At 41.5% G+C, this 13,579-nt stretch overlaps 1 protein-coding gene across 1 annotated transcript in view; it reads right to left on the bottom strand.

The window, feature by feature from the left end:
• Positions 1–5,940: 5,940 nt before the first annotated feature.
• The window catches only part of LOC108784693 (N-acylethanolamine-hydrolyzing acid amidase-like), a 34,212-nt gene continuing 26,573 nt past the window's right edge, over positions 5,941–13,579 (bottom strand). The window contains exons 9-12 of the mRNA XM_018553567.1: positions 11,135–11,201; positions 9,450–9,478; positions 8,021–8,098; positions 5,941–6,037 (exon numbers count right to left, since the gene is read on the bottom strand). Of these exons, the coding sequence (XP_018409069.1) occupies positions 8,029–8,098; positions 9,450–9,478; positions 11,135–11,201 (166 nt within the window). The 3' untranslated portion in view covers positions 5,941–6,037; positions 8,021–8,028. The remainder of the gene's footprint in view (positions 6,038–8,020; positions 8,099–9,449; positions 9,479–11,134; positions 11,202–13,579) is intronic.

Here is a 13,579-nt window from a genome sequence, read left to right as displayed (position 1 = left end):
AGCTCATTCACACCTCACAGATTGGGTCACTAACCCCTTTGCAAAGCCACAGTGGCAATGACACATACATTATTTGTTGTTTGTGCATTGCTGAATGTTTACCTGAATTACCATAAATACATTTAAGCTTATGCAGTACTGATTTAAAGCTTAAAGCCAAATTTTAGGCTAAATTTAAAAAAAAAAAAAAAAGGTGCCCTAGATGGATTTTAAAAAAAAGCAACTCTGGCTGCAACTACTCTCCATTGCTTTCCACCACAGTAATTCCTTTTCGCCACATGATGTCTTCACCCAATGCCATCCAACCTGGAGGACTGAAGTCATACTGGAAGGAATTCCCGAAAAAAACATGGGCAGACAGTTTTCTTAAAGCAACCAATCAGCGGCTCTCTTCAGTTTGTTCCGTTAAGCTTTGAAAATAAAAAAGAGAGAAGCTGATTGGTTATCATGGGCAACTGTTCCAGATTCTCTCGTCTTGTTTTTATAATTACCCCCCACTGTGTGAGTGGGTGTCATGAATCTTCCCCCTGATGGGTCATCACCAGAATGCATTGCCCTCACAGTATAATGGTTCTGAGAGCAGCACTGACGTCAACACTGATCTCTGCATCACTGAGGACTGTCCACTAGCATGAAGACATATGGAAAATGTAAGTATAAAAAAAAAGGTGCTTGAGGATTGACGAGCAGGGGGCCGAGCCCCAAGTTGGCCTTTCATTTTCTAACAGTAGTGTAGCCCCTTTGCCCTAAGCGGAGTGGCTCTTTCAATTTAGTGGTGCATAAGTAATCTGGAATTGACATTTGCTAAGGTCAGTCCGCCCATGGCCCCAGCCTGGGGGTAGGGTGTACACAGTTGGAGAAGCTGACAAGGTCTGAAGTTTGCAGGAGGCCAGATGTGGACCCAGTTGGGGGTCTGGAACTGTCTGAGATGGAGAACCAGAGGAGCCGTTTATCTGTTTGAGGTGCCAGGAAGGCCAATATGGCATGGACCTCAGGAACAGGTCTGGTGCCTCTCCCAGGGAAGTTCCCAATAAAGTCTCCTGTTCAGCTGGGGTTCCATTACACAGTGTGGAAGCTGAAAGGGACTGGTGAGTCTGGAGTCTATTCTGTCCATGCATGTCTGTAGCCCCATACTCTCTCTTCCAATTTTGGCTGTTCTACAATACAGCATTGAAAAAGCACTTAGTGGCTGGCAACTAATTTGCTGTTAACATCACACAACCCAACTAAGGATCCATCCCTGGGAGTGAAATGTCAGCCCTCCCTGTCTCTGGGGCTCACCACATACCATGGGCAGTCAGGGGGGGCCTGCAGTAGGTTTGATTCACAAAAGCATAATGAGGGTAATTTACTAAGGTTGGAGCAGATAGATACTAGGGCAGCTGTGCATGGCAACCAATCAGCTTCTATCTTTCATTTTCAAAGCTTAACTGAACAGACTGAAGTTATAAGCTGATTGGTTACTATGCACAGCTGCTCCAGATCCTGTCTGCTCCAGTTTTAGTAAATTCCCTCTAATGAGTACAAAAACTCTGATAACTTAATATGCATGACACACCTGAACATTTTGTAGCGCGTTCTACGCTCGACGAACGCTCTACAAAACGCTCAAAAATATAAATCCCATTGTATTCAATGGTCTCGTTCCCACCTTGGCATATTTCCGCCCGTCCCTAACGCGCTACAACGGCCCACGCCTGAAAAGGTACAGGTACTACTTTGGGCCGTTTTGTAGGGCGTTTCCATTGGGATACAGCCAAGTAGCCTTCGGAAACGCGCGACGGTCGCGCAACTTTTTTACCGCGACAGACGCGCATATGCAATACGCCTAGGTGTGAACAAGGTGTTAGGGCTAGTGGTTTTTTTTACTGTTATTAGCAAATGCCAATATGGTTAAAATGTTAATTTCCCTTAATTTGGAGAGATTTTCTCTCACTTCCTGTTATTTCTACAGGACAGAAAGTGGAGGGAAATCTCCCAAGTGGGACAGAGATGGCAAAAATATACCTGATTTAACCCTTCTCTACTTTATCCTAAACACAAAAAGTAATGTTTTGGCTGTAGATATACTTTAAATGCAAGAGCCATAAATACAATTTACAGACATTACACATAGTGCCAATCAACTTGAAATGTGTGCGATAGCCATTAATCTCTAGTTAGTTTGCAGTATTGAAAACAGACTTGTTTTCAATACCTTTGAAATGATATACAGTATAGGTATGAAGTTTTTGTCATACAGTTCTCTGAATTCTTGTAAATGTTTGCATCCAGTACCTGCAGAACTTGAGCCCTTAGAGATACAGGAAAATATCTACTTTCACTTCACAGTGTATATTTACAGGTCTGATGATGCCGTGTTCAAAAAAATTAGGTCACAGTCTTAATATCTGTTTATCCATGTGAATCACATTGTGTGAGTAAGCAGGTAAACATGCTTAAGACACTATTTATACCGAAAGGTCAAGCACTGAACGTACCTACAGGTTCATCAATACAACTGCCATGTTTTAAATTAAAACTGTTTATATGATATACATTTATTTTGATAATGTTTAATTATACAGTGATAGAAAGATAGATTGAATTATACATTTTGGATATAACTAACCAAAATCCGTCCTGATTGCATTAATGAAGTTGACTCTCAAGATTTAAAGTGTAACTGTGCAAAATCAAAAATAACATATTTGATGCAGTCCATCACTAGCATTACCACAGCAGCTTTTGTTTTTTTCAGAGTCCCCCTATAACATAGAGGGTTATTCACAAAAGGGTGAAGAGTTTGGAGGAGAAGTGAACCATTTAGGCCAAAATAGCAGATTTGGAATAATTCTCCAATTCAGCTTATTTTCCAGTTCAGCTCTGTTGTCCTAAATGGTTAATTTCTCCTCCAAACTCTTCACCCTTTTGTGAATAATCCCTATAGTAATTATTGGCAAGGGTGAGAGCTTAAAGTTATTTCAAGGGTTCCTCCATGTTAAAAGGTTTAGAAATGCTGAATTGGACACTCTCCTGCATTCTCCAAACTCTTCACCCTTTAGTGAATAGCCCTGATAATGTTATTATTTGTTGTTCCTGTCAGAAGATCTGTTAATTTTTCACATCCTGTAACAGGGTAAGGTGGTGTCCCCCAACTGGATAGTTGCCTCCCACTGCCTTGACATATGGTTTCACAAGGCTAAAGTCAAAGCTCCCCACAGCCATCTCTTCAGATTCCTCTTCGGAGAAGTTGTCACACAAAATGTTTTCCTCCCTCACTGGTTGAACTGGCTTAACATATGCCTTTGAATTTGCAGCCGTTTCCCTTGGAGTTGGTTTGTCTGAGGGTGTTGGCATGGAGCACTCCTTTAGATTCTCTTGCATAACTTGTCTGATTGGAGAGACTACCGCTTTGTTATCTGACTCGTTCACTCTAGAACCTTCTATAAGGCACACTTCACACTGCATTTGCAGTATTCAGGCAGGTCCAGCAGTGTCTCCTTTGTGGGGTGTGTATGGAAGGATGTGGGCAGGAACACATGAGCTTTGATAGGGAGCAAGACCTTCTATGGTGGCTTCTGTGCTTTAACTGACAGTAAGAACTGCACCCAGACCAGGAACAGCTAACAAAGAAAGGATCAACAAAAAAAAACCTTGCATTACCTGCACAGACACCAAGCTTGTTGACAACCTTGACCGCTGCTATCTACCTTCTCTGTACCTTCTATCAGCGGCGACTGCTCTGTAACGCCAGTTACCATTGCTGAACCCTTCACGCTAATTAGTGCTGTTGTCAAAATGTAGATCCAACTCTAAATCCTGCCACCAGTATGCTGTCCCTTTATACAAGGCCCAGCCCTACTCACTGGAAGACAGTCATCCTCAAATTGGAGGCACATCCATTTCCTGCCAAAGAATGTGCTATCTGTCTGTTTAAATATTCTCCAGGACGCACCTGGCTTCCCAATCACACTGCCCATGTGCTGCCACTGCTAATGGAACGCTCTGTGTGTGTTCCACACCTCCCAGGTCACACCATGTCTGAGCTGAACCCAGGCTGGGACACACATTGTGCACTTCAGCACCATGACCTCACAGGAGCACTGCAAGGCACTCCTACAGTAGCCTATGAGCAGGCCAGATTCATTACCCAGGAGAGGGAGATCATACTAGGAGTCAACCCTGGAATACAGCCAACAATCTAGAGATGTGACTTAGCGGCACCATTCCTGAGTCTTTTGCACCCCGGATTTACTGGGGTAGGTAGGGAGCTTTGTCCTAGAGACAGGAGGATAAAAAGGAACATCTCCGGTGTGTCTCTGCACCTTTTAGGAGGAAATAAATACTTCAAAGCATATCTGCCTTTTTAATATTTGTGCCTTTTTAATATCTGTGTATGTCCCAGGATGGGTGCTTTGTGTGATCATAGTTAGGGACAACAACTTACAGAGGGGCCTTGAAGGGGCAGTGTGGTGTCCACCTAGATTTGCAAATGTATGCTACTAACACCTCTACTTTAATATAGCATTTGCTACATTCTTCTGTTGTTATGATCATATTAGAAAGTCTTGCACCAAATTCATGAAAGCCATGCAACAGTTTTCTTGCTGTCTCCAACGTGACATACTGTATGTGCAACAAATTCATGTAGTCTTTATCTGGGACATGTTTACATTCTGGCACTATGGCTGCAACAAATAAGTATTGTGCCACAGACAAAATTCTGCAGAAAATTCACATACACCTTACAGACAGTCAAAGGAATCTATCATAAGTTGTGCCATTTGTCACACGACGGGAGACAATTTTCTAATGAGTGTCTACAACAGGGGCGCCCACAGTTTTTCATCTGGAGATCTACTTTTCAAATGACGAGCCCAATGAGATCTCCCAACGAAAGAACACCTGCATTCAGGGGCGGGAGGGGGCATGGTGGTGCATTGAAGTCAATGGCACCACAGCCACGCCCCTCACCCACAGTGCGATCGCCCGCACCCGGAAAACACAGGCACATTAGTGCCTTTGTTCCAGTCCAGTGCGATCTGCAAAAATGCTGCAAGCACTATTTTTGCAGATCGCACTGGACTGGAACAAAGGCACTAATGTGCCTGTGTTTTCCGGGTGCGGGCGATCGCACTGTGGGTGAGGGGCGTGGCTGTGGTGCCATTGACTTCAATGCCCCCCCATGCCCCCTCCCGCCCCTGAACGCAGGGAGTTGACTGGCTTGCATTCCAATGCGTTCTAGAGGCGCCGGCGTCCTGTCCTCCCGCGGTGCTCGTGTGGCCGAATGTGGCCAACGTTGCACATGGGGAGCGGTGTCCTGCCCCTTTCCGTCTGAGCCCTCTAACACATTCAGCCAGCAGCCACACGAGCACCGCATCACGAGACTGTTTAAACTTGTAAAGCCGACTGTCGGCTTTACAACAGAAGCAATTCTGGTGACTCAGCTGTCGCCAGATCGGTTCTACGGCCCGGTGAAGGGATCCCACCCCCTGCCCGACACCCCCGCCAAGCTTCCCGGGCTCTGTTGCCCCTCAGTCATGAAGGTGATAATGACACTTTGCTCCAACGAAAATTCGTTCGTAACGAAAATTCGTATATACTACCGCTAACAATTTTTTTTAAAAAGCTGATGCTTAAGTTAATTTGGGAAATAAATTCGGATGCATCCGAAATTTTCGTTATCGGAAATTCGTATTGGTTTGCATTCGTTGTTTCGGTCATTCGGAAATTCGTATGCATCCGAATGTACGAACTTCTGAAAAATCGTCCGGATAACGAATCCTTTCCGAAATGAATCGCACGCGTCTAGTAAATAATTACCAAAAACAAATTAGCTAAAAAACACTGCAGCATGTAGATATAAAATGCAGAATACAAAAATTAACAAAAACACAGAATTGGCACTTTTTGGAATTTGGTAGTACATGACTCTATAGGTGTTTGGAAGTGGTTCATTTGTGGCCTATTATAGTAAATTGTCCATCATACACAGGTGTTTTAGAATGCATTATTTCAGGAAGATCTTCACAGGGAGCAGTTTATACTTTTGAGTCTGTAGAAATATGAAAAAAGAAAGATTTTTGATGAATAATGTGGTGCAAAGAGCAATGGTGAAAAGAAAAAGAAATAAAAAGTAAGGCATTGCAAAGTTTGTGCACTCCTTGCCCACACAGCTTCTACCCAGAGATAAAGGGAAACTTTAATGATTTTAGTTCATTTTAAATTTTGTCCATATATTCATCTTTATACTGTATATATATTTTCAATTATTTGTTTTAAATATTCCATGCGCAAAATAAGCATTTAATATAGGGTGGTTCCATGACGGAGTTAATAGGAAAACCGAGCACTTAATGTCTACTTGATGCATGCTTCCCTTTAACTGAGACTCTATGTGAGTTCATATCATCTAGTAAAAAGTGAAGGGGATATGTCCCCCCTTTGACTTTTCACAAGATAAAGCTATTCAGACTATTAACAGCTTAGTGACGAGCTGCAGGATATCCTCAACTGCTTTTCCAGCTGGCAAATATAAAATATATTAATGTGTAATTTCATATTAACCTAACTAAAAAGAAATAAAGAATTAAAATGTATTTTTATTCTTTATTTGTTTAGTCCTGAACACAAAACTTATATATCAAGAAAATGTTCACACCAAGAACTGTATTGATGACAGGAGAGCACAAGAGGTTAGAAGACAGGCGGTTTAATCTTAGACTGCTCAAGGGTTTTTTTTTTACTCTTCGTGTAGTAAAAAATGTGGAATTCCCTTCCACAGTCAGTACTATGCACTGATAGAATAGATACATTCAAGAAACTTTTGGATGAGTTTCTTAGTTCACTAAATATCCAAGGATATTGGAACTACTAGAGCCAAGTACACACACACACACACACACACACACACACACAGAACTGGATAGACCTCTGTCTTTATTCAACCTTACCTTGTAAGGTTGTTATACTATGTAGGTTGTTATACTATGTAGGTTGTTATACTATGTTACTATGAAATACATTGGGGGGAATTTATCAAAACTGGAGCAAACAGAATCTGGAGCAGTTGCCCATAGCAACCAATCAGCATCTCTTTTCAGTTTGCTCAGGTAAGATTTGAAAATGAGAGAAAGATGCTGATTGGCTGCAGTGCAAATCTGCCTCAGATTCTGTCTGCTCCAGTTAAAAAAAATCCCCCCAGTGTATACTAGAACACTGTACATTCCCTTTACTGCATTTTGGACCCGTGCAAAAAAACATCCTGCTGCATGTAGACCGACAGGTTCGTGTCTACTGCCTGGATAACTACATTTTATCTGTAATTCCTATTCATTTTACTAATAATGAAATAAAAGATACAAGCCCGAATAAGTCACCTTCCAAGGGATCATGCAAAGTTTACTTCTTTGCCTTTCCCCCCTCGAATTCAATAGCACCAATATATACAAATATGGTGGTAATATATACAAAAATTAATATATAATTTCTTATTGAAGGTTGCCAAACCAAAAGCTCTGCTGGTGAAGCTCTAATGTGAAACGTGTCAGTGAGACAAATGAAACTACAAGCCCTTTTGATACAATACAGTATGTATTGAAAACTATAAGGATGTATTAAGTATATGTCATTGAAAGTGAATAAGCTGAATGTGATACAGAATGAGGGCTGTAGATTTCTAAAGGCAACTGAAAGAAGGGGATTATTCAAAGTGTATATGAATTTTGAATATTCTGTATGCAATCAAATGTTGGATGTTTAACTATTGTAAAATACATTATATTTTTAAAAGTAAAACTAAGTTGATTATATGCCACACATAAACCCCATATTTGTATATACAGTATATTGGTGCTAATGAAATAAAAGAGACAGGAACAAACATGTCTATATGACAAAAACGAAGCTGTTTTATCAGCTGAAGGTTTAAGCACTCAAACTCTCATTCAAACATACCATGAACCTGTGACAGAAGCCCTAAGAAGTGATTTCCTATATCACTTGTGTCAAAAATCTGAATGACAAAGGCGTATCCTACCTTTACATTTAATTCCTAATTCGAGTTGAGTATTCCTCTGGAGAAGCAGCACTCATTGTTGTTGTATAGATGGTTAAACTAAAACAAGCAGACAAATAATGGATAATAAATAATTATTACATAAAGAAATTCTGTAGTACTTGTATATGTTTATTGAGTGGAATGAGCATGCATTCATATTGGGAAACCATCATCATCTCCCTTCACTTTCTAAAAAAGAAACAGACCCCTCTCCTCAGGGGTGTAGCTACCAATCATGGGGCCCCATAGCAAAACTTTGTGGCGCACCGGCTAAATCTCTCTGTAGTGGCTGGCGGTGTCAACGTGACAATATGTGCCATTGATCTTAACATAAACTATGTATCAAGGACAGGCAGCAGGAGAGCTGTCAGCATAGTCAGTACACTACTAGGGAGCAGTGCTGGGAGTAAAAGTTATAGTAGCACTAAGAATAATAACCATATTATATTATGATAATATTAACAATGTTCTTGCACACACTTACTCTTCAACCCTTATACAAACGTCTTTAAACTCTAGCTTCATTAAACTTTTTTTGTAGAACTACAAACCTCAACCCTCTTATAAGGTTTTACCAGAAAAGAAACCCTGGGATCTGTGACTGCTTTAGGCCCCGTTCACACCTGACCGTTTTGTAGCGCGTCCTACGCTCGACGAACGCGCTACAAAACGGTCAAAAAAATAAATAGCATTGTAGTCAATGCCCTCGTTCCCACCTAGGCGTATTTCCGCCCGTCCCTAACGCCCTACAAAACGGCCCACGCCTGAAAAGGTCCCGGGACTACTTTGGGCCGTTTTGTAGGGCGTTTTCCATTGGGATACAGCCAAGTAGCCTTTGGAATCGAGCGACGGTCGCGTGACTTTTTTTACCGCGAATTGCGGTAAAAAAAACGCGTGACAGACGCGCATATTACAATACGCCTAGGTGTGAATGGGGCCTTAGACCCACAGGGTACATTTCAGTCTGTAGCAGAAGTTCAGAGGGCAATAAATCTACACTGCTAAGATAGATAAAAAAATGGTCTTACTGCACAGAGGGGGATCTGTGGCTAGTTGATCCTGGAGGTCTGTCTTCAACTCTTCCATACTGGAAACCTCACATTTACATTTTCTTAATCAGCCCTCCTAATGGGCCCCCTCCTACCCCAGGCCCCATAGCAACCATGTGGGCTGCTATGGCTATAGTTATGCCACTGCCTGTCCCTCCCATCTTTGTACTATATGCTATATTTCATTTTTCCTGAGTAAAGAGATATAATAAATTGAAAAATATTATTTTTACTCCAGAACATAATAGTTAAAAATATATGGCAAAGCACAATGCATTTGCTTTAAGTCATCTCCTCTTTTGTTAAAAAAAATGTTTTACTTTACCAATACAAATTAGAAATGATAAGAAAATACTTACTCATTGAGCACTGGCTTTACAGACAGCACCTGTTAGTTAGATATTCAAAAATTGATGTTTACATTTCATACTGAAAATGTTAACAGCCATCAGTTTAAAATGGAGCATATACAGTATAATCAATTATTCTATACCTTAGATTATGCAAGTTCAGAACAGATAACACTGATGGTAAATCATGAAAACTAAATTGTATACATTTGTGAATGGAGTAATAACACTATAAATGCTAAACACTGCGGCACATTAAGGTATCAGGTACTGCAGATACATTGAGAACACAGTTCAAAACTATGTTGCCAGGCTTAATCTACAATGAGGAGGACTTATTAAACATGACTGTTAACACTTCTGCAGGCAAGTTATTGCTTCTGCTGCTGGTTGCCATTTCAAGTAAATCAATTGGAATTGGTTTACTAAAGGATTACAATATGTTCACACTGGGAAGTAAATTTTCACTTAGCTTGGTGAATGTGGTACAAATTGACTTTACAAAGAATACCCAATTACAAGCAAGGGAAATGAAAAAAAAAAACAGCATTTTTGCTTGCTCATGAGCAGATGAGGGAAGTCTGCAGAGCACTAAGTGAAGGGGGAAATTCCCATACAAAGGGGGCACTTTGTTAAGTAGTATAATAATATATTTGCCTTTAGTAAATAAACCTAATTGACTCTTCAAATCTATTAAACTGACAACAGCCCAGCAATGCAGGCAGCACACAGGGCCTGCTTGCAGCTTTAAAATTCGAACATTTCTAAAATTCTCAACTTATTCAGGTTTTCTGGCCCATACCACCAAGCATCCCACAATGCAATGTGCAGCCTCAACAAGCAATAGAGAATTGTCCAATTGTAAGAAGGAAGTACTGGTGGCCAACAGGTCTGAACTGAAGCACATGTGAAGATTTCAGGAATGGTGTTAAGAATTGAAAAGAATGGCTGTCCAACGATATACAAGAAGTTTGTGGCACATTTAAAAAGGTACAGACAGCTACAGTGTGATACCTACTGTGCTGAGCTGATATTAAATACATTTAGAGCTACCACAGGCTCACTTCAGATCAATCTGGCAGACAGGCAGATAAAAGATAGATATTTACATAAAATGTCATGAAAATTATAAAAGAAGAGAATTATGTTTTACCATTCCCTGTTCTGTCATCTGCTGGATGAACTTTAATCACCTCTTTAAATGGAACATTAGGGGGACACTTGTAGCTAACTTTTGCATATCCCCTTATCAGTCTCTGATTTGTAATAGCCCAATCTCAGTGGTGGACTGTGTTTGTAAATGTGAGGATAGCCACTCACTGGGCTTTCCTACTCACTGGGCTTTCCTACATCAAGGTGAAAATGTGTAGATAGTGTCCTGGTTATAGGCAACACTTGTACTTTTCCTTTGCACCAATTATATACAACGGTCAAACAGAGAGTAGCCTAGATTTGTAAACCTAAGTTCTGAAGCAATCATAGTCGTGCGCACACAGTGTGCTGGGTGTGCATAGGCACATCCTAATCACCCCGAGCACAATACCAAAACTGCAACAGAAGGCGCCGTGTTTATAGTCACTGAGCTGGTGGAGAGATCACAAAGATCTCTTTGTGATCTCTTTGTGTGTTCAATATTCTTAAAACATATTCTTAAAAATATTGGCACTATTTAAAAGGAAGAAGTTGAATCCAACCTTATATAAAGAGATTGCGTTGATGTTTTCTTGTCCAGTTGCATTCAATGCTTTTATAGCTGGAGTTCTTGGGGAAAAAAAAAGACAAAAATATGTAAATGTAAAACAGAAGAAACAAGACATTTATTTATTGTTTCCTTTTCTTCTTCTTACCATTTACACATGACATTGATGCCATCACATCACAAAATCTATATTTTTTTCTACAATGCTACTTTAGCAAGGTCTGCTTTATGTTGCTCTGCTATATTATACACAATGTTCTTGGTCCTTTCAATTACTAATTCAACAATATGTACAAAAACTATAGTAGGGCATACACTGAATGAATTTCGAACAAACAAAATCAGTTTCTGAAAAATAAGGAGCAGGATGGAAAAATTTTCTCGAATTAACTAAATTCTAACAGTGAACTACATCCATTCATAAAATCAAAGTTAAATCAAAATGAAAACCAGACGGAATTTTAAACAACATTCGCGTGATGACTTTATCTAACGTTCTGATAAGTTTTTTTTATACAGACGATTGTTCAAAAATCCTGCAGTATTTACCCCGCTTAACCCTCAAATTTACTAAAGCTTTCTTTACACATTACAAAAATGAATTATAAGATTTTTAAAGTTAAATAAAGGCACATACAACAAAACTTTGAAATCAGAATGCCATCCAAGCTGGCTGTTTCCCCCTGCCAAAATCTGCCTCGTACAGCTTTATGGACCACAGCAAGAGACTCTCCTACCAGCAGATCTTTATAAAGCAGGCATGGTTCACAATTCTGCATGCCCATATCTCATGTCATGGTTCAGGGGCTCACGGGTGTGAACTGGAGTCAGGTATGTGACCCTTTCTACTACACTGGCAGGGACACTTAGAGAAAAGGGTCCAAGCAGTGCAGGCTTATGACTCCCAGAGCTGGAGTACAAGCAGGGGAACGGAATGAGGCAGTGTAAGACAGCTTAAGCTGGAACATCAAGCACAAGGCAGGGTGCGGAAATGCTGAGTAGGTAGTATTGGGTCCCCCAGGATGTGGAATCTAAGGGCCAGCTGGTATTCCCCAGAGCACCTGATGGTGGAGATGGGCTTGGCTGCGAGCTGACCCCAGGTCACAATCCCTAGGTCCACCCAACTCACCTAACAGGTACAGGGTACGAATCAAAGGCTAGGGACAGGCTGAACACTAAAATAGAAGTAGGGACACCGGCACTCCGATATAAACGTGAAAAGTCTTATTTATTTGAAGAGGTGCAACATATCACATAAATGCAATGACCGTTTTCGGGGTCACGCTTCCCTATTTGATTCATGATGATTGCCATCCGTTGATCACCGCTGCACCCATTGGATTATCGTTTGGAGTTAAGCAGTCAGGAGTGCGATGGGTTCATGGATTTAGGCTAAAGATTAGGACTTCCAGGGACAAAGCAAAGCACAGGGCAGACTGTAGACAGGGATTTCCAAGGACAAAGCGAAGCACAGGGCAGACTGTAGACAGGGATATCCAAGGACAAGCCAAAGGTTTGGTCCACAGGCAAACTTCCAAGAATTCAGGGTCAAATCGCAAATGGGGGACTCGGCAACTAGCTTGGGAAAGCGTTGCTCGGGCCGCGTGCCGTTCGATGCCCTGGATTTAAATAGAGACAAGAAGAGGGAGGATCCACAGGATTGGCCACAAGCAGACTGCACTGATTGGCCGAGAAGCTGCATAAGAAACAGCAGGAGAGGTCAGCCGACGCCTAAAGCTGCCAGACTAGTGCAAGAGTGGGTCAGGTTCAGAGCACATGCCTGGAGGACTACAAGCAACAGCACAGCCCTGCATGCCTGCAGAACCTGGGGTAAGAGGTCTGTATATACTTGTAGAACTACAAGTAAAAGCTCAGCTGCAAGTCTGCAGCTGAACTGTGACATCTCATACCCAAAAAAACACACTTGGCTCCTAATCTGGTCTTGTCCAGCAATGTACTAAGTCTGGAACACCCTCTATATAGTCACCTTACACAACTGCTGTTATGCTCATCATTACATCTTAAATTCTACGCATTTGGCAGTGCGATTAAAGGGCCTAAAAGGATTGTAGCTCACATAGTACATTGGTGAAGCCAGAGAGTGATAATGAGTGACAGAGTGACCATATTGCAGGAATGTGGTTAATTACAAAGACACGCAATACTCATACAGATACTTGAGTAGGGCTTGCTAGAAAGTGGCAATACCTATAAGAAAGCAGCCTATCAATTCAATAGGGTCTGTCAATATCTATCAATAGCATTGTGAATTGTCCATTTATGACAAACCAGCAGCATCACTAAGAATCAGGGGCTGACTGGGCCAGGGGGCAGGGTGGCAATTGCCCCCTGGGCCTCTCCGATGCCGTCACAAATGGCCCCCGTGACCCCCGCTGCCACCTGCACCCGGCCCGCCCGCCCGCCCGCATCCGATGCGGCT

The sequence above is a fragment of the Nanorana parkeri genome, unplaced genomic scaffold (genome assembly GCF_000935625.1).
Source record: "Nanorana parkeri isolate BGI_ZX_2015 unplaced genomic scaffold, ASM93562v1 scaffold124, whole genome shotgun sequence".
Taxonomy (NCBI): Eukaryota; Metazoa; Chordata; class Amphibia; order Anura; family Dicroglossidae; genus Nanorana; species Nanorana parkeri.
The sequence above is the reverse complement of the archived record's forward strand: the minus strand, read 5'-3'. Positions and strand labels throughout refer to the sequence as shown.